Source organism: Salminus brasiliensis, chromosome 18, assembly GCF_030463535.1.
Source record: "Salminus brasiliensis chromosome 18, fSalBra1.hap2, whole genome shotgun sequence".
Classification (NCBI taxonomy): domain Eukaryota; kingdom Metazoa; phylum Chordata; class Actinopteri; order Characiformes; family Bryconidae; genus Salminus; species Salminus brasiliensis.
In genome coordinates this window covers 14,364,955-14,385,264 of record NC_132895.1, presented here as the reverse complement: position 1 = coordinate 14,385,264, position 20,310 = coordinate 14,364,955, and the positions used below count along the sequence as shown (strand labels likewise).

At 40.3% G+C, this 20,310-nt stretch overlaps 2 protein-coding genes across 3 annotated transcripts in view; both read right to left on the bottom strand.

Moving 5' to 3' along the window:
* Window positions 1–4,436, bottom strand: part of myo7ab (myosin VIIAb) — a 51,099-nt gene extending 46,663 nt beyond the window's left edge. For both annotated transcript variants that reach the window (XM_072661394.1, XM_072661395.1), the window contains exons 1-2: window positions 4,406–4,436; window positions 4,144–4,287 (exon numbers count right to left, since the gene is read on the bottom strand). The gene's annotated coding sequence lies outside the window, so the exon portion shown is untranslated. The remainder of the gene's footprint in view (window positions 1–4,143; window positions 4,288–4,405) is intronic.
* Window positions 4,437–6,700: 2,264 nt separating this feature from the next.
* Window positions 6,701–20,310, bottom strand: part of capn5b (calpain 5b) — a 49,989-nt gene continuing 36,379 nt past the window's right edge. The window contains exons 9-13 of the mRNA XM_072662097.1: window positions 20,179–20,301; window positions 18,633–18,829; window positions 18,361–18,482; window positions 14,318–14,454; window positions 6,701–12,744 (exon numbers count right to left, since the gene is read on the bottom strand). Of these exons, the coding sequence (XP_072518198.1) occupies window positions 12,562–12,744; window positions 14,318–14,454; window positions 18,361–18,482; window positions 18,633–18,829; window positions 20,179–20,301 (762 nt within the window). The 3' untranslated portion in view covers window positions 6,701–12,561. The remainder of the gene's footprint in view (window positions 12,745–14,317; window positions 14,455–18,360; window positions 18,483–18,632; window positions 18,830–20,178; window positions 20,302–20,310) is intronic.

Sequence of the window (20,310 nt, the reverse complement as noted above, 5' to 3'; positions counted from 1 at the left end):
AATGTCTACAGCACCGGAATTTTTAATTCAAAATTAAAACATGATCTAAGGCACCTGGCAGCGTGTTAAGTATGGTTGGCTTCACTTGTGTTGGAAGAGACATGTGCTAGTCTGGATGGAAATATTAATTTGTATGCTAATGCAATTATTAGCAAACAAGTTCTGCTTCACTTTTAACTGTACTACTACATACTAGCTTCAATACTGGGGCAATAGGGCGAGTCAACTGGCAGTCAGAACATGAGTGTACATATATGCAAACAGTGTGTTATATTATTATTATTATTATTATTATGCTCATTATCCATAGCAACATTTTTATTTGTCCTTTTTCCATTAAAAATAGCTATAAAGAAAATCTCAGATACAGAAACTACTTCAGATACAGAGCTGGCCCACAGCCTCTCTGTTCTTAAGCATACTGCTCACATCAGGAAATTTGAGTTTGCTGAGCACAACTGATTCTGAACTGAAACTGATAGTGCTGTGCTTACAGCACTAACTAATAATAGTGCAAATCACCCCTTAGCTTAAAAATGCTTCTCAGCTTACCTGAGCCCTACAGCCGGCTACACCTCACCTCACCTTTCAGCCTCCGAAAAGATGCAGCAAACCACAGATCTGCAACCGGTGACTTGCATAAATACTAACCAATAAACCTAATTGACCTGAACACTCAAACCTTACACAGTGTTTCTCTCCAGCCTTGTATTTGAATAAGCTCAGTTAAACAGCTTGACAATGCTAAACTCTGAGCATACATGTGCTAATCTTTCTGAAAAATTAAGGACAAACGACGCTTCGCCCAAAATAAGTACGACTTGTTCTTAGGGATGGTTTTTATGTATTCTACAGTGTGTTAACAATAGTCATTGTAAGTCGTTTTCCATAGATTTGTAAAGATTTACCATTTATAAAGAACAAAACAAAAGTTCCCAAAGCGAAGCACATATTACTTTTATAGGGCCTTTCATTCTTGATAACCTTACGAGTGGCGATTGAAAGTTACTAACAATAAAAATGAAAGGAAAAAGGACAAATCTTTAGCTTACACACTTTTATACTTATCAAATGAACTTCAAGCCAAAAAAAAACTATTTTAAAATAGTTAAATGTCCAAATGTTTGTGTTGCACTCACTGCTGACACAGATGTGCAGATGCACACACACAGCTGATCTAGTCCAGTGTTTCTTAACCCTGGTCTTAGAGGCACCCTGCCTTATGCAGTTTAGTGTTTACTGCTGTAACACTCCCACTGCAACTCTGAAAGGACTTGTTAACGAACTGACTAGTGGAATCAGGTGTTTTGGGAGAAGGTAAAGCAATGTATGTGCAGGGTAGGGTGTCTCCAAGACCAGGGTTGAGAACCACTGGTCTAGTCCCTGTATTGCCAATAGAGTAGGCCTCTCTAGAGAAGATATACATGAACCTATTGGCACTGCGTCTTGTGGGGAAGGACTGGAGGATGACCAGCATAAACTGTGCAGCAACACATGAGCTTCTGTCTCTGACTTTACCTCTACAAGGTGGAACAACTAAGTAGGAATGTCTAATAGAGTGGACAGTGAGTGGACACAGTGTTTATAAACTCCAGCAGCACTGCTGTGCCTGGTCCACTCGTACCAGCGCAACACACACTAACACACCACCATGTCAGAGTCACTGAAATGCTGCAAATCACCCACCACCCAAATAATACCTGCTCTGTGGGGGTCCTGGTCATTGAAGAACAGGGTAAAAAGGGGCTTATGCAGGTATGCAGGAAAACAGATGGACTACAGTCTCTAATTATAGAACTTCACAGTTGTTCTATATGGTAAGTGGGCATACAGACAAACTGTACAATGAGTGTAGAAATGGGGAAGGCAGTGGTATTAATGTTAAGGATGGTGGATACAGAGCGACTGACAGTCTGACACAGGGGCAGCAGTGGTGTTAACCACTACATTACACCAACTGCCTAATAATACTGAAGAACTCTTAAGGGCTTACTGCTTAAGAAAGCTAGCAGAAGCAGGAACAGAAGTGGTTAAGGACCACCCTTTCGATATTCTGGTTGTCCTGGGAAGCACAACACAACACTTAAGCCTTGTCCTAATAAAAAAAGCTCAGGACCCTCAAACAAAGGCTGTTAATCTTTAGCTGCAATAACAAGGTCATTTTTTGGGTTAGGGATTATGGGCAGGAAAAAAGCAAAACCTATTGACAGCAAAATAATTATTACTGACTAACTAGCATAGAAATGTCTGGAAGTAGACCATAGTAGCAGCTCAAAATTCACACTGAATGATGAAACCCATTATTTTGCTGCTGGGCTGGATTTGTTAACCAAATGATTGACACATATAAAGAGATTTACCCAAACTAAAAGTCCAGGGATTCTGAGCGCTTGTGTAAACATTTGAGCAGAAGCCACTAATATTCCTCACACGTTTCCAGGACGCTGTGTTTTATAACCTGTCATCTGCTCCTGGCTAAACACTTGCTAAAGGCGCACAAATCCTGCGCTGCTCCCGAATGCTGCAGCCAGTGTCTCAGACAGGGCCAAGAGATTAATGACTGGAGTAGCAGCGCTACCACTCTGAACCATCATACTGCCACTTTCCAAAGCGTCTCCCAGCTGTGCAAGGGGCTGTTACTGCTACATGTATGCCAAAGCAACAAAGCACTAATCAACACTTTTGCCTTCTGTAATGCAATGCAATTCAAAGTGTAAGGAACAAATAGGAGATTGGAGGTCTACTGCATATAGAACTGAACTGTCTACCAGTTCTACCAGGGCTCAAGATTATTGATCACAAGGTTGTGGATTCAATACCTGTGTTCTTCCAGCTACCACTGTTGGGCCATTGAGGAAGGCATTTCGCTCTCTGCTCCAGGGCCGTCTTAGCGTGACCCTGGCTTTCTAAGCCAGAGAAGTTAATGAGGTAAAGTTATTTGCATAGTTAGATGATTGTACTCCACATTACAAAAATGTTGAGCAGAAGTTGATCTGTTTTGGAGGTTTGAATTGTCCCTGTAGAGAAGTACTGACAATAGAATATGACTCTCTGAATAGAATATGATCAGATAAACATTGAGAACCTATTGGCACCATGTCTGATGCCAGGTGTGGGCTAGAAGGATATAAAACACTGAGCTGTGGATCAGTGGAACTGTGTTCTCTGGAATGATGTGGTTCCATCCAATAATTTTGGGATGAGGTGGGGAGTTGGGGGTGAGGTAGGGTGGTGATCATCCAACATCTGAACCTCACTAACGCTGCTGTCACTGAATGCAATCAAACCTTCACAACAATGCTCCAAAAGCAGGATGAACTCATTTTAATACCCTTGATTTCAAAGAAACAAGGTATGAGCAGGTGTCCCAATACTTCTGTCCATGTGTGTACCTGATCACAATTGTTTTTTTTGGTTTTTTTTTAATACAAATCTTGTAGTAGAATCTTTCCGTTCTGAAGTTCTCCTAAGATCTGTCTTAGAAGAATAATGGCTTGAAAGTTTACTGCAGATTCAGCCGAGATTTCAAACATGTGACTTTCTTATTCAGAGATGGGGAACTGAGGGCCAACACAGTTTCCCTACCTGCAGCTCACATATTAAACCTGTCAATGGACACTGAAGGCAAAGGAACATCACCAAACTTTGCATGAATCCAGCCCTCCGGGCCTAAAGTTCCTCACCCCTGTTCTACCTGATTTTGACTTTGTAACAGACTGGACCTCTCCTGAGCTCCATACTGGTTTTCTAGTGCCTAACTCTCTGTTCTGAAAAGCTTTCAGGCCTTCAGCGAAATACTGGCCACCCTTAAACACCAGACGGCTTGAACCTATCTTAGCGTAGATTAGGAGGTTCAACAATGCACTGCAATGTAAAGACATTTCTGTTAATGCAGAAACCAAACGGCATACTGCTGACCCTTTTATCCACCATACACCATGGGAGCAGTCAAATAAACAATCAAACAGCAATGAACCCAAATCAGACCAGATCATTTTTTACGTCAGCAGAAGGGTTCCTTATTGAGGCCTGGTACTGAAGCATGCTACAGCAGAAAACAGCAGTAAGAGGCTTTGAGTAAAGCCCCAAGAGAGCATGTGGTGCCCTCGCACAGCTAAGCCCTTCGTCCGAACGTTTACTTACCTCTCAGAGATTGAGAAATTCACCTTTTTCCTACTTTCCTTCTCTTTCTTTCTTTCTTTCTTTCTTCCACGCCAACCTTCAGGTAAGTCCACAAACTACGTTCAAACTGAAGAAGCAAAGAAGGCCAGACCAAACGTCAGCAGCCTGGAAAACAAAACACCTGTCTACAGCTTGTCCTTACCACATGCTCCTATACCTTCCCAAGTCTTTGTGAGTGTGTGTGTGTGTTTGTGTGTATGTGAGGCCACCGGCCTGGAACTACCTGTCGCTGAGAGATGTTGGGTCAGGCAGCAGCAGCCGGTCAGTGACACACTCCCTCATTCACACTCATGATCCTACTTAGAGGAGGCCGGGCTTATGGCGCACATGCAACAGGACAGCGGGTGGGAGGAAGGGAGGTTGGGAGGGAGGGAGCAGAAATAAAGATCTGTCGGTCAGTTCTGCCGACACAGCTCAGCAAATGACCCACAGGTCTCTCGCCCCCTGCTCTCGCTCTCTCTCTTTCTGAATTTGTATTGTGCATGGAAAAGGTCAAAACTGTGCATACAAAGGAAGCAGGGTGTGGCTGATACAACCGTGAACAATTTGTTTAGGCAAATGGCAAGAGCCTGACGTGAAACATCAGACGTAATACAACAATAAAAATTAATACATAAACAAAACAGCAGGAAGGAAAATAAATATGATCCTGTGAAACACTCTTGTAACAGTCTGGTTCCTGGCTTGGATGTACAGTTCTAGGAAAAACATCAATCTGTTATTTGGAGTTTTTTATATAGGTTCTGTCACACTTGCACACCTTGTTTACAGTACTGTGCAAAAGGTAGAGCCGTCTTGGGTTTAATTAACAGCCCTAACGGTCATTAAGTACATGTTCAGAAGATTGAAGGTTGAGGAGCTTAGATAAACCATTTGCAAAAGGGGAAAGTGAAACTAAAACAATAATAAAAACAAAAAAAATTAAACAGGATTTTTCAAAACTGATGAAAAACTCACAACAACTGTACAACACCTAGTAGACCATTAAACTTGTGCCCATCAGATGAAGAACATTTTCATCTTGGAGAGAAAGCAGAAAACCGAGCTCCACTCTCGCTTCACATCTGAAAAAAGCTACAGATCTTTTAGTCCATTCTCCACCTTGACAGACTTCTCCACACTCTGGGTCACTGTGGAGCTGATCAAGAAGCCCTTACTATGAAAAGTGAACAGAAAAAAAAGTTTTTCGATGACTATTGAAACTGCTGAAGCTGATGTTCTCAGATGAATGGACTTTAGAGATCAGGGCCGGTCCAGGGCCGGATTGAGTATCAGCTTAAAAAAGCTTCAATCCAGTTCTAGTCCTTAGTTTTGTGGTAGTAGCAGTGTGCCATTCGATTTAGCAGATTCTTAAATCCTGCTGTTTTTATCCACACTGCCAAAACCAACCAGTTTGGCTGTAGTCGTGCAACGGCGGGGGGGGTTCTCCCACCCAGTCTGTACTGTTGGTTAGAAACAAAACTATTTTGGAAACGCTTTGTTCCACCAGCGGGGGAACCGTGCTTCTTTCTTTGGTTCTTAACCAGCACTAAACAGCACGTTCAGAACTGAGAGGAGGAGGCTAATGTACACACTATGGAAAAGCAAGCCACAGCTCATTCATTCTTGGCCAGAGCTTGCTTGTTACAGAGATCTTTCATCTCAGTGTGACTATCCTGCTTAAATAACGGTAAACAACAAAAATCACCACAATAAAATAGTAATTACATATCAGTAGTTGACAGACAGCAACTGCTCTCAGTGCAGACCACACATACACATACACATACACACAGAGAGAGAGATTTGACTGCAGCATTTTAAAGGAACTAGGAGCTGAATGGTCAGGGAGGTCAGTCAGACTGGATTATAATATATTATGCTCTATGACTTTTATTACACCCTAAGAATTACTACTCAGCACCTGCATGCAAAGCAATGCAAAAACTGGCTGGGATATTCTTAAGTTGTAACGGTAAGGGGAAAAGCCAGGAATCACTGGTGATTCTGAGGAGTTTGAGAGGTTAAACACGCTAGTTTTTTATTTTATTCCGAATTTCCCCCCATATTATCTCAAATTTTAATCCCCAATTTCCCAACTCACACATATTCTCCCCCATCACATGCAATGCTCCTGACACTCGGAGGGTGAAGACTGACATTTGCCTCCTCCGACAAGTGTGCAGCCAGTCTATGGCACTTTTTCGGTTGCAAAATTACAGAAACACAAAGATTGGATCTGAATCGATCGACAGTCAGCATTAAAGAACTTGGGACTGATTGGATGTGCAAAAAACTTCACTTGAGAGTCCAGAATTCAACATCATTGAATGTGTTTAGGATTACTTGGATGGTGTGAGGTCTGAAAAACTGAAAGCGAGGCTCCTGAAAATGAACCCCTTAAGGCAGCAGGCCTTATTACATTATGAGGGGTGTCCTTTTGGGCTATGCTTTGGTAAAAAGAAGTTTGTAATAACACTTTCAGCCCACTAGCGGGTCATAGGCAGTTTAGGGGTTAAACTGATGTTCACGAATACAATTTGTTTTTTTAAATGTTTTATTTCAAAGTCATGCCACAAGTTGACATAAAATACAAAATAGAGGAAATAAATAATTCAAGAGTAAATATAAAATAACCACAGTGTAACCCAGGAGAGACTGGAAATAACACACAAAAAATAAAGCACACATCAAAAAGGTACGCAAGATACAGCTTTCTGAACCCATACAATCAGTAAACGTACAGTATTCTGTTTTGTCGAACACAAGATTCAATGGATAGATTATAAAAGATTAAACAAAGGTGTATAAAAAGATACCTGTTATAAAGTCTTCAGTATCTGCTACCATATATAGAATATCATCATGCAAGAGAGTATTTTGTGTGTCAGTTTCAAGTTCAACATCAGCAGAAAAATACAAGAGTATCACAAGCTCATTCTCTGGATGTCTGATCCATATCAAAAAAACAAAAAACAAAAAAAAAATCATGACAGCAAGAAGTAGAAGTTTACACTCTCTACAAGCATTCACTGACTCTTTAAGGCTGTGCTGCATCGTGAGGCCTAGAGAATCAATCATGGCACATCACTGTTCATGATGTCAGGGTAAAAGTACAGAGAGTAGTTTTCCAGTTTTAACAGTACATGCAGCGGGGCAGGCCAGCCAGACAGAGATAGAGAGCAGATAGAGCGGTGTCATTCCTCAGAAGCAGACATAAACACTGGGGAAAATGGCATTCTGGCATCTTAGAAACATGTTGGTGGAACTGTGATGAACGCTTGTTCTGCTCGTACAAACTGCTGAAAAGTTTCTATATGTGCAGTAATACATGGTGCGGCACACAATAATACATGTTAATAACTTGAGGAAATGATGCAACACTGTAAACATAAAAGTGCTAGAAAGGGTTCTTCTGATTGATACCATACAAGAACCACTTCAGTGGAAGGTTGTTTAAAGGAATGGTTCAGCGGAAATTTAAATGTACAAAAATTTTCCCTTACAGCAGATGTAATAGATCAGCCAAGATGTGTTGGGGTCCGAATTTTCCTTCTTTAGTTTAGCGCTGAAGCTATGAGGCTAAAGAAGCTAATAAACACAAGAAGTCAATAGTCACCCAAAATCTTTTCTAGAAATGTATGCTCACACACTTTTCTCAAACTGTATCCAGGTCTTCACTAAGGTCACAAGTTCTTTCCAATGTGGTTTAGGACACAATATCACGAAAGTTTTTAAACTAAAAATATATACACCAATCAGCCATAACATTAGCACCACTGACAGCTGAATTGGAAAACAGGGGCAATGTGTTAAAAGCAGGAAAAATAGGCAAGCTTAAGGATCTGAGCCACTTTGACCACTTTGAACTGTGATGGCCAGACGACTGGGTCAGAACATCTCCAAAACATCAGGCAGGTTTTGTAAGGTTTTTCTGGTATGCAGTGGTCCGTACCTACCAAAAGTGCTGCAAAAAAAAAGGAACCACCTGTAAATCGGCCACAAGGTCATGGTGACCTAAGGGTCACTGATGCACTGACCATGGAAGGTCCCACTTTACAACTTACCAACTCTTACATGATCTGCTGCTTTGTTTGTCTTGGTGCCAGATGCCACAGGACATCTTCACAGGTCTTGTGAATTCAATGCCTTGAATGGTCAGATCTTTTGTAACGGCACAACCGAGACATACTCATTAGGTATTAGGTAGGTGGTGCTAATGTTATGGCTGATCAGTGTATATGTAGAAACAACAGAAATCATGAATGTGGTCAATAATCTATATAGAGTACAGTTTTGTTCTTTTTTATACTTTACAGTATAAAAGTGTCATACTGTCCCGTAAAACCACATAAACATGTCTGCCTCACTTGGTTGAGTGGGCTAAGAGAAGTGTGTGGGCATGTATTTACCGAAACGATTTCAGTGAATCCCGACATCTGTTAGCTCCATTAACATTTTCGAATGCTAATGCAGATTAGTTTGAACACTAAAAGTGTCTTGGCTGATTGACCATTATCTGGGTAAGTGGGCAATAGTGTACGTAAGTGCTAAGAACTTGTCTTCCTGTACATCCAATCCAAAACCCATTTAGCAACCTTTATTTTACAGTGAGACGAAGAACACTACAGTATTTTAACATCCATTAAACTGCATGTCATTGCAGGCCATTGCAAATATATCTGTTACTGCCACTTTCATACTCATACCTGGGCAAAGCTGTGAGCATACAAATGATCAAAATACTGTCCAATTAAACAAATATACATGCAACACAAGCTTCATACTTGCATATGGAAGCAGCAGAAACATCTATATTTTCAAAACACAACATGACACACACTTATGTGGTGCTAAGCACTGGCAGTTCAGTCCGAGCGCTTCGTGCCGCGGATCTTATCATTTGGATCTTAATGAATGTTTAACACTGGAGAACAGTCTGCATCATTTTGGTACTGTAAGCTTGTTCTAGAATATGGACATGCAGAGAGCTAAATCAACCTGTTAACTGAGTCTGTTAACTGAGACTTCATATGCATTCCCAAATGTGTGCAGTAACCGGAATGCTTCTGGCATTGTTCGCTTCACAAACTAAAAATTATTTGGCAAAAAAAGACACAGAATACAGTGAAAACCTAAATTCATTAGTAAATCTAAAGTGGCACATTACCAACCTTCACCATGTTTAAGCTAAACCAGCAAATCCAGACTGGAAGTGTGGATGAGAAAGCAGAAGAGAAAAAAAAAGATTCTAATGTTTCCAGGGTCTGGTTGTTACGTGGATGTGTTACAGATACCGATACTAAATCGAAGAAGCTTAATCATTTTGATATCCCATAATAACATATAATCAGCTACATAGATTTGAAAAAAGAACAATATTAATAATGACAAAAAAAACAGAACCATAGATCTTTAGTTAAACGGAGCTTTGCTGATATGATTTATTTAGACAAAATCTAAATATTGTTCTGCTGGGGGCGGAGCTTGGTTTCTGGTTGTTCCTTAGCTCTTCTTTTTTTTTTTTAAAAAATCTTTATTAAAAAATCTTTATTAAATCTTTATTATTGTTAGCTATCTTCATGCTCATGCTAAAGGCTAGGTTTACATGTTGTTCAGTTCTCTTTCATTTATGACGGTGTTTTGTGTTCACCAGGTTCACTAGTTTAGCATGTACTGCTGTAAAAAGGATAAGGAACCTGTGATTGTAAACATGTTCTTTAAAAGAGCATGAAACCATTCTTTTGTTGTTTGATAAATATCATTGTTGCTGATATTGATAAATCTGTCCATGTGGAATGGTAGTTGCATTTGTTTGGAGGGGACATAACTAGAGTGTGGAACTGGCAAGGACTAAATTAGGTAAACTTCCTTCATTTTCAAGTAGCCTTATTCTCCACAAATTTCTAAATAAAAGAACAACTGTTCACCTGATTTAACTGATCTGACATTATTATGTCATTATTATGTCCACCCATTTTATCTGTCACAATTGAAGAAAACACCCCAGTACCCTCTGAATTCAGCAAGAATCTTTCCTTTTCAACCTAATTTGATCTACAGAGCAAATCATATGGACTTCTGAAACACGTCCGGGTTGACTCAAGTTGGTCAAACTAGCTTGTATAAATAATTAAAGATGGACAAAAGGAAAATCTCTTTCCTGAATGAAGTCACATTTTCTCTGGCTCTCTGGCTCCGCTATGCCCCATTATGCCCAGGGCTAATCTGTTTGGCATGAACATCTCTCCTGCTCTTGACATCCAACACTTGTAATCTGCTTGGCACTGCATACTTAACCCAGTAATCGAACCCTCCCCTCTCGTTCCCACAGCACATGAGCCTTCAGACTAAGAGAGAAGGTCACTGTGCGCCCATTTAGGTAACTCAATGTCCGTATTCATAATGCGGACTCGACCCTAGCACATATGCTTCTGTGCAGACTGTAAACACAGCGACTCTAATACTTAGAATTTGTGATAGTTCTTTTTTTGTAACTTGTAATTCTTTTTTTTGTAAACAACAACAAAAAAATACACTTAAGACAACATGGAATAGTTTAAAGTTCGACAATAAATGCCCTCTTTCAAGTACTGAAACAAAAAAAAATGACTGAACTTAGTCAAACGTGATTTGGTCAAACAAACAGTCTGCTATTTTGCACTATAGCTGACATTCAAAAACATATTGCAAAGAACCATATTCATATCTAACAGAACAGAGGAGGCTGAATTATACTGAACTATAGTAAAAGACTGATATTGTGGGCTATTTTCCAGTCTTCTCTAAGCCCACCAGGTCTGCAGCAACGGAAACCTTTGCAACACAGAAACTGATCATTTCACTGATAATGAAAACAGGCTTATAGCGGTTCAGTGTGAAACAGCACACTAGCCATTTGAAAAGACACAAAACCCGGTGATCATTTCCACCAAAGTGTCTGTAAGTAGGTTGTTCAAGTGAGAAGATCTCCAAACATACCAGTGCAGCGCCCCCTAGTGGAGTGGAAGCACAGTTCTAATAGGATCCACATCATGGCACATGCTGTTTGGCAGGAGTTGAAGAGACCCCAGCAATAAGAAACACACACACACATCCACACCCAGACACACACACACACACATCCACACCCAGACACACACACATGCATCCAGTTACAGTCCCATGATCCTTTGTGTCAAAGTTAACTATACATGCAGAGTGTATTTATGTGTTTGTCCCCCAAGGAACACTTTCTCCACTTTAAAGCACTGCTGGCATTAATGGAGTCTGCCCTCCGTCTACACATGCATGACCGTTTAAGGGTCCTTAAAGAATGTCCGAGGGCATTGTTCAGCACAGGCATACAGACACACACACACACACACACACACACACAAAAACACACACACACGCGTGCAAACCGAACAGGCATTTCTGTTAAAACTGTCGTCTCGTCGTCACTGTCCTCTAACGCATGGCAGTTGCGTTACCATGGAGATGACACGGCAGAGAGGCTAGGTGGGCTTTTGGTCCCTGGAGGCGGCTGGTTGTGGCTGAACTCTTCTCCATGCTCCAGCAGCCTCTGCTTTTCACCCTGGTTGCTAAGCTACTTCAAGCATGCTGCTGCACATCCAAAGAGCATCCAGTGAAAGTGACGTTTAGGTGTCCATACGACTAACAGGTACTGAACTGTGGACTTCAGTGTTGTGGATCTCACTTTTTTTGGTTCTATCTGGTTCTTTTTTCGACTCTCACACAGACAGAACATGATCAGATCTTGCACTATCCAAAGGCCACTTGCTAAGACTGGCCAGATCTTGCACTGGCTGACCAGATCCTATGCTAGCGAAGGTCACTGGCTAAGACTGACAAGATTTTGACCTGGCTGCGGCCCCTCCGACTAAGGCTACCCATATCTTGTAGTAACCAGGGCCAGTGGTCGGGTCCAGATCTTGCTCTGTAAATAATCTCTTTATCTGGTTCTTCTTCTTGGTGGAGAAGATGAAGGTTCATCATCGTCTGGAATGTTCTTCATCATCAAGAGTTGCTAAGGTGAGCCTATACACAGGTGGAGGAGGCCTTACTGTGAGGGAGGACAGATGGAGATAAAGGACTTTTGCTGAGGTCGTCTGACAATGGAAACCTGCTGCGGCTGATCAGGCGATGAAGACTCCGCAAGGTTTCTGATACCAAAACGGCCTCTGCTTCTCATGCAAGACTAATGCATAGCCCTTATGCACACTATCAAAGCATGGACCAATGTGAGCACTGCGGAATAATACAGACGGGCAGGATAATCAGTGAGGGTTTGAAGAACACCCTGTGGATTTCTAATGAGGGACACTGACAGACAAGAGAAGGAGAGGGATGAAGGCAAAGGGGGAGAAAGGCAGGGGCGAGGTCGCGGCCATTAAGTGGTCAGATGTTGGTTAAAGTGGTGCAGGTGATCAATCGCACTGTCAGCGTGCCTGGGAGGTCGTTGTCTTGGCGACTGCCCTTGTCCCTCAGATGGACTGTGTGCTGCTCCTGCCGGTCGTTAGGGTCGCTGAAGAGGGTCACCTGACCCAGGAAGGTGTCAACAATGACATTCTTATTGTAGATCTACCATCATCATGGGCCAATCAGGAGAAAAAGGGTGAGGCAAAGGAGCATTGAAGGGAAACACAAACACACAAGAAAAGAGAGAAATAGACAGAGACAGCAAATCAGCACTGCAAGCCAAGGGAAGGAGATCTTAGAGAGTGCGGAGAAAACGGAGAACAGAGAAAGCAGAAAAGAGGGGGTGTACTGCATTGATCTGCACTGAACTGAATTTGAAATGTATTGATCTGAAGGTGGAAATTCAATTACTTTAGTTTTGAAACAACATCTTCATTTAAACAATATGGAGAGATGGGGGTAATATAACTAAACACATACAACTAAAGAAATGCCTTTAAAATCATTAGTAAAATTAATTAATAGTAATTCATTAATACAAGTGTAGTTTTCTTGCAAGGAGAACACATTGATTACTACTTAAAAAGCCCCAAATTAGAATCAGGTGCAGCACATCAGCTGCAGGTTAGAACGTTTCTCGAGAGGACTTTGGAGGAGCCTGCCTTATTTAGAGACCTTATTTATTTGTCAGACCAGCTACCCACCCTCCTGTTACTGCTATATGCCTACCAACAATGTTGCAGTTTACATAAACTCTTCACTACTACTATTATTATCACCACCATCAACCATTATTACTTTTATATCATATTATATTGTGATAATCCAGCACACCTGAGCAGAAAAGCAGTGTTATGTGGTGCTATGGCGAAATAAAATTATAAACATTTAGTTCTGAACAGAGGATGATGGGTCCCACTTCTGAGTCTTGGTACCTCCCAAAGTTTCTTCCTTCAGCTCTGACAGAGTTTTCCTATTGCTGCCTTGCTACTGTGGCTTGCTCACTGAGGGGGGATTATGTTTATGTTTTAAGTGCATCATGCAATTTGATTCAAACCTCAAACATTTAGTCATGATTGTTTAAGTGATTAGAGGAGAAGTGAGAGCTCTCTGAGGCCTGTAGAAGGTTGTAGAAGAATCAATATGAAAGGGGATTTAAAAAGATCTCACCACAATTAGAATTTAGCTGCTGTCTGCTAAATAATTTACGTTAAACATCTAAGTGAAACAACAGGCTAACATGGCCAGATACAGCATCTACCACCATAAAGAGACCAAACAGGTTTGACTTTGCAAGGAGGAAACCCCTGCATTTCAAAATGATTTTAAAGACATACATTTCCCAGTTGTGTTAGTTTATATATTAATTCCATTTCCTAATATTGTTTGTCCATATGTTTAAATATGTTAACAAAGGTTTTCACGGGTTGGCCATTTTTGTACATGACTATAATTGATAATAATAATATTCAATAAAATATTAGTTTATCTTTTGTCCTGTTTTAGATGTAAATACTGCCCTCCAAGAGCTTGGTGTGTTGTTATTATAGTCTGTAATCCACTACTGTGATAATAATAATGTCTCCAGTCACTAATGTGTATTCAGTTCATTTTTAAACATTAGTCTGAAATGTTCCAAACACCAAATTAGATTCTGCAAAATTGCATTCCATTATCGAATCACATGTTGGGAGGTCGGAGATTTACACACTCATTACAGAAGCTGTCTACTTACCTCAATGTGAATACCATCTTTTGGCTTTTTGCGGTAGAACACTCCTTTAACATCAAAGTTAGGGCAGCGTGTGTCCTTGTGCACCGGAGATCGAACCTTCTCCCCCTCACAAGTGATGATCACGTATGGATCTGAGGCTGAAAAAAAAACATCTGTTGTTACTTGTCATATTTCAATGTGCTACATCTGACACCTTAAAGCAACAATATGCAGCATTTTTACCTTGAAATTATGGACCAGGGTACACCAACTTGTAATAGAAAGAACTGCATTTTGAGATAATATGGCAATGACACTCCGGGCCCAGAACACTGCTACCTTGGTGGAGCTGAATGAGACCTCTCACAAGAACCCGAGTCATACTTGTCAAATCCGAGTCATACTTGTCAAGAACCCGAGTCAAATCCTGTAATATTACTCTACCGTGACCGTCCACATGCTTCTTTCACTTCATATGTTGTGTTTGCTGGTTCTGCATCTCTCAGCTTGTCAGCAAAAGCATGTTTAAAGCTGCACATGAGGGGCAGCTTGTTGCATGATTTGCATTTACACCAGTGGTGTAAAAAATGTATTACACTCCACAAATGTAGAGAGCAAAAGATATTGCATATTGCTGCTTTAAAGCACACTTATGTAGATTTTATAAATAGATGCTCCACAGACTTGTAAAAAAAGGTAAATAGCATCTTTATTGTTGCTACTCTGGCTTAGCTCACTGGCAACTGCACTATGTAACTTTGGTGAAGTAGGCTGGACGAAGCTCGCAAGAAATGCATAATGCTGCATAAGACGAGTCACATTTGTGTAAAAATCTGGCCAGTCAGTCCAAATGCTTCTTTCACTTTTAATACTGGTTCTGTATGTCTTAGCTTGTCTAGAAATGCATTTACACTTTCTGACTCTAGGAGGAGGAGTCCAGGAGCAAAAATAAAAATGATTGCATAATGCTGCTTTAAATAACTCAAGACTGCATGAAAAAGGGGATACAGGAAAAATAGTATTCTATTTATGGCCAAAACTAGCATAAAAAAGCTACAGCTAGGAACATGAGGCTGTGTGGAAATCCACTTAAAGTAAAGGACAAATGCAAGGGCACTGCTCTGTTTCCTTACAATTTATGAAGATGGGCCACAATATAATAGTGTAAAAAATGGTACAGCACAATAAGCAAATGAAAATCTGCCTTGATTCTGAATTATGAGAGCCTTACATCTATTAGAAAGTGCAGTTTGTTTAACAAACCACAGCAAGGCAGAATAAATCAGATACTGTGTGGAGAAACAGACACATTAAAGTTCTCAGACTGATTAATATCAGTGGTGCCCTGGGTTTGTGTGTTTCTCTTGGGAAAAAGGGAATTTATGCTTACTGCCACCAAGATTCAGTACCTCTGCTGTTGATGTCACACCATTTTCTGTACGCAAGGCGGGCAGTGGAGCTCTGTATGTAACCATACAGAGTTCCCTGTGTGCTGAAGCTGATGAGAGCTATATAAATGGCCTTAGAATCTAGCTTAAGGCAGCACAGACAAGGGTAGACTGCCACAGAACAGATCAGATAAGGAAAGGGAGACTTTAGAATACAGCATAAACTAAATAATGGTAAGCCACAGTTATCACATAGACTGTTGGCCTAGAACAGGTTCCACAGATTCATCATCTTTGGTTATCTGTGCAAATACTACCGATAAAGCACAGATATGCAGAAACGGACACAGGAGGTGAGGGTGCCCAAGGGGCTGCATGGTTTCAAGCTGCCCTAGAATGAAAAACTGTATTTACTTTGGCACAGTTGAGTTCAGTACACTGACACAAATTGATACAGTGAACCTGAAACACTGTTGGTTTCTCCTTCAAAATCCCTGCTGCTAACAGTATTGGCCCATTTTATTTACGCCTACAAAATTTACATAAACCCAGCAAATCCACTTGCTAACAGTGTTAAACTAAAGCCTAGTTGAGTGGCTTTTACCATCTTTTCTCTCCATCATTCACTCCTTCAAAACCAAACCAGACTAGCAAACTGGAGCTAAACACAAACTGAAACAAAGCCAAACCCAAGTTACAAATGAGCCCAATCCAGGACAGCAGCACATAAATAAAGAAAACACACCCTTAATAACAAGTAGAGAATAAATACACATTCACATACATACAAATACTTTACCAAGAACCAACATGTGTATAAACATTTGTGACAATTAATTTCAATTAATTCAAAGAAATAAACTGCTCCGATCAAAAATGTTCTTCATACTGTGTTAAAAGCTATGCTATGCCGCTCCTGTGAGCCAGTGCGGTTCCACAAACCAGCATATCATTTATTAAGTTATTAATAAAGTCACAAGCCCACAATAAAAGAAAAATCAGTGTTTCATTCTGAGCCAAATAAACAGGGTTTTTGAAGAGCATCTAAAACCACGTTTTTTTGTTTGTTTTTTTGCTTCAGTCAAATTCACACACTTACTTTTTATACCTCAACTTAAAACTAACTTAAAATACTGAATACATGCATTATTTGGTATCTTCAAGTACAACTGCTAGAAAACTATTTGTTTTAAGGTGGATATATGGATTATATATTTTTTATAGTTTTATCGATATATTTCCTTTATCTTTAGTAGCCATGCACTGCATTTTGCATGCTGCAAGCTAGATCTCTTCTCCTACTAAATGCAGCCCACTTTGGGTGCATGTCGCTAAAAGAGAGGTAAATAATTTTTCCCATCCATTATATCTTGCCCTTGAAGTGTGTTCAAAAACTGAATCTTCAGAGTGTAGCTAAACCATGTGACTGAATTGATAACGGCTTATTTGTTAATTACACTATCATTCTTTAAAAAAAAGAGAAAGTAAAATTTGATGTGTCAGTGATACGTTTATCTCTGCTCACATTAGAAAATGTTCTAGTTGATAAATTACAACAAAAATAGGCATATACCTTTTGCATGATGTCACTGTGTTCATCACAACATTTCCACTATGTTGTGTAAAAGAGCCTTGTTTTATACTGTAATGTAAACTGTGAAGAGCCTCCAATCTGCGAGTCTCCATTATCTGGGGGTGTGTTGACGCTAGGTCTTGGGTGATTGCTCTATTAGTGTGGTTCATTAAACCAAGCCACCATTTGAACCCTGGTGATGTTAGTTTGAAATAAGAACACAATACAATGCATCAAATATGTCCATATAGACCAAACATCTCTTAACCATCACTTCATGAGCTCTGAACTGGTAATTACTTTTGCGATTGGGCTCCCCCTACAGTGGTGGAGTAAAATTCACTTGTAAAAAAATTCACTTGCTTTAAACTTCCCCTAATGGAAAAGTTCTACACATGCATTTGTTGACAAGTAGGAGTTAAAGAAGCACATGAACTCATGCGATAGAGTAATAGTACAGGATTTTACACAAATGCGACTCGAGTTGTGCAGTGTTGAGCAGTTCTTGCGAGAGGGCTTGTGCAGCTCCAACAAAGTTCCATAGTTTAGTAGCAGCCTTCCTGCCTGGAGAGGCAATGACAGAGATGCCATCCTCACTATTACAAGTTAGTGGAGCTTCAAAATGGCTACGAATTTTAAGATACAGTTGCTATATAATGTTGCTTTAAGGTTAAGGTGGAAAGGTTTGAAGGAAATGGTTCATGGTTCAGAAAGCTTGGTGAGCCCATTTATTGTCACCTAATATATGTCACAAAATCTAGCCAGTTAACTTTTTTGCCCTTTTAAATATGACCTTTGTGTACAGTTTCTGTTTCATTGTAAATATGTCATTTTGAACCATAGCGAAACACAGCAATGTATCCTGTTCAGCTTTAGTCCAAAAGAATCAAACTACAAATTGAAGGGTTTCATTAGTGACGATTATTGAATTGTTTAAATTATTCAATTATTTAAAATGTCTCCTTAAAATAGGGGTTTCTTTTTAATCAATTTCCTATCAGGTCTTTTTCTGAATGTTAGTGTTCGAATTAGTGTGAAAAAGCCTTTTAAAACGTGAGAATCTAGAGACATCTAAGGGCTGCAAGCTGTCTGAAAATGTTTACCTCCATTGGAGTCTTGGCCCTGAAGGCCCTCAGCACTCAGAACATGCACCTGGGTGACCAGCTGAGGATATCCACACATGCCCGTCCAGCACGTCTGAGGAGGCTCGTCCAGGGTCAACTCTCTAAAACAGCACAACAGCACGATATGAGAACATTGTAATCACTAATGGCTTGTAAAATATAAAGCATTTGTGAATGAAGAAGCTTTCTCACAAGGATTTAGAGCTAGGTCTTTCAAAGGTAAAATAATAAGTATTAGCAGTTTGGTTTACTTGCAGTCTGAAGGCACATCAGTGAAAACTCTGAGCAGGAATTCTCCCTGCTGGCCAGGGTCAAATGTTGTGGGGATGATGACATAGCGGCCCTCTTTCAGCTCTTTTCTCAGGAAGACGCAGCGGGAGTTGATGTAGATTGAGCCGGCAACCTTCTGCTGGGCCGAGTGCATGCGGTACTTTCGGTTTAGCTCCACCTAGAGTGAGGGAGAGAATACTAAGGCTCTTTCAGGGCAGAAATGTGATTACATTACATTGGCAATAAATGTACAATGTATGCTCTTATCTGTACTATGAGCCAGAGCCCACTAGGACCATGATATCTTCCAAGCCCCAATCATAACCAGTGGCTCCCAGCAATTCAAACATGTTGTGCACCCTGTTTTATCACATCACCGGCCATTAGTGTGGGTGTAAACATATTATTTTTAGTACAAAAGCACCAGGTAAGATTCAGGATCCCTCCACATCTCAACATGACATGAAGAGAACTCTTCCACTATTAAATCACACTGAAGTTACAGGATAAAAAAGTTTAAAATGTCTACTACATTTTAGAGCATAAGTGAGGTCAGGATGATCTCTACCCTACTTCATCCCCAACTCTCCAACTCATCCCAGGTACTAGATGGAGCACCATCATTTCAGAGATGACAGTTCCACCCTATAGCCTACACCTGCCTTAGGCATGAGGACAATATGTTCATGTTTATCTGTTCCAGAAAGTTCTATGCTATTGGCAACACTTTTCTACAGGGACTTGACAAGTTGTGTGTGTGCAGTTGCACACCTGTGTCATGGGTGCAACTTAAAGTAGCTAAAGGCATTCAGTAGAAAGAGCATCCACATACATTTGGATATATAGTCTACAATTAAGCCCAAAGTTGTATATATAACTTTGGATTTGGTTTCTTCTGGCTGGAAGTGACAAACAAATGATGAAAGAAGATACAATTCTCAATTCTTCTCTCAATTAATACTTCATTAGAATGCACTAGAATATGGTAGAAATTACCAGGACCAATCGGAAATGTATAGATGCTTGCTTTTTCTCAAAACTTTGACAGTTTCAGGTTCAGAATCTTTGTTCATGGAATTTCTAGTAAAAATGTAAAACACAGAATTAGTTTAAAATCATCAGCAGCACTACTGATACAAAATTACTATAAATAAATAAATATTTTGCATTTGTATAAATAATTTGGGGCATACCTTTATGCAACAGCTAAAAGTATAAGATCCTTGAGGAACTTTTGGAGGTTCTTCAACTTAAAGTGTTTTAGAAGAAAAAGGCTCCTTGAAGGTTTCTTAAAGCACCCCAAGAGGTTCCTCCACAGTTTCAAACTGAAGAACCTTCAAACGGTCCAGGGTCTTATACTTTTTTCAATGATAGGATATTCTATTCCTCTTTTGAGACTGACTCAAAGGGAAGCTTAGAGAATCCAGTCCTTCCTTTGTCTAATATATATAATACATACGTGTGTCTATCAGTGGTAAGAGACCACTTCACAAGCAACACTGACCAGATATTATCAGAGTGACATACCCGATGGATGTCAAATCCGATGGCAAGGTTCTCTCCTTTGCCTTCTTTGGGGGTGGCTCTTTTCTCTTTCTGCTGCAGGCAGATTAAGACCTCATCCTCCACCTTCCTCACGTCGAATACATACTACAGAAA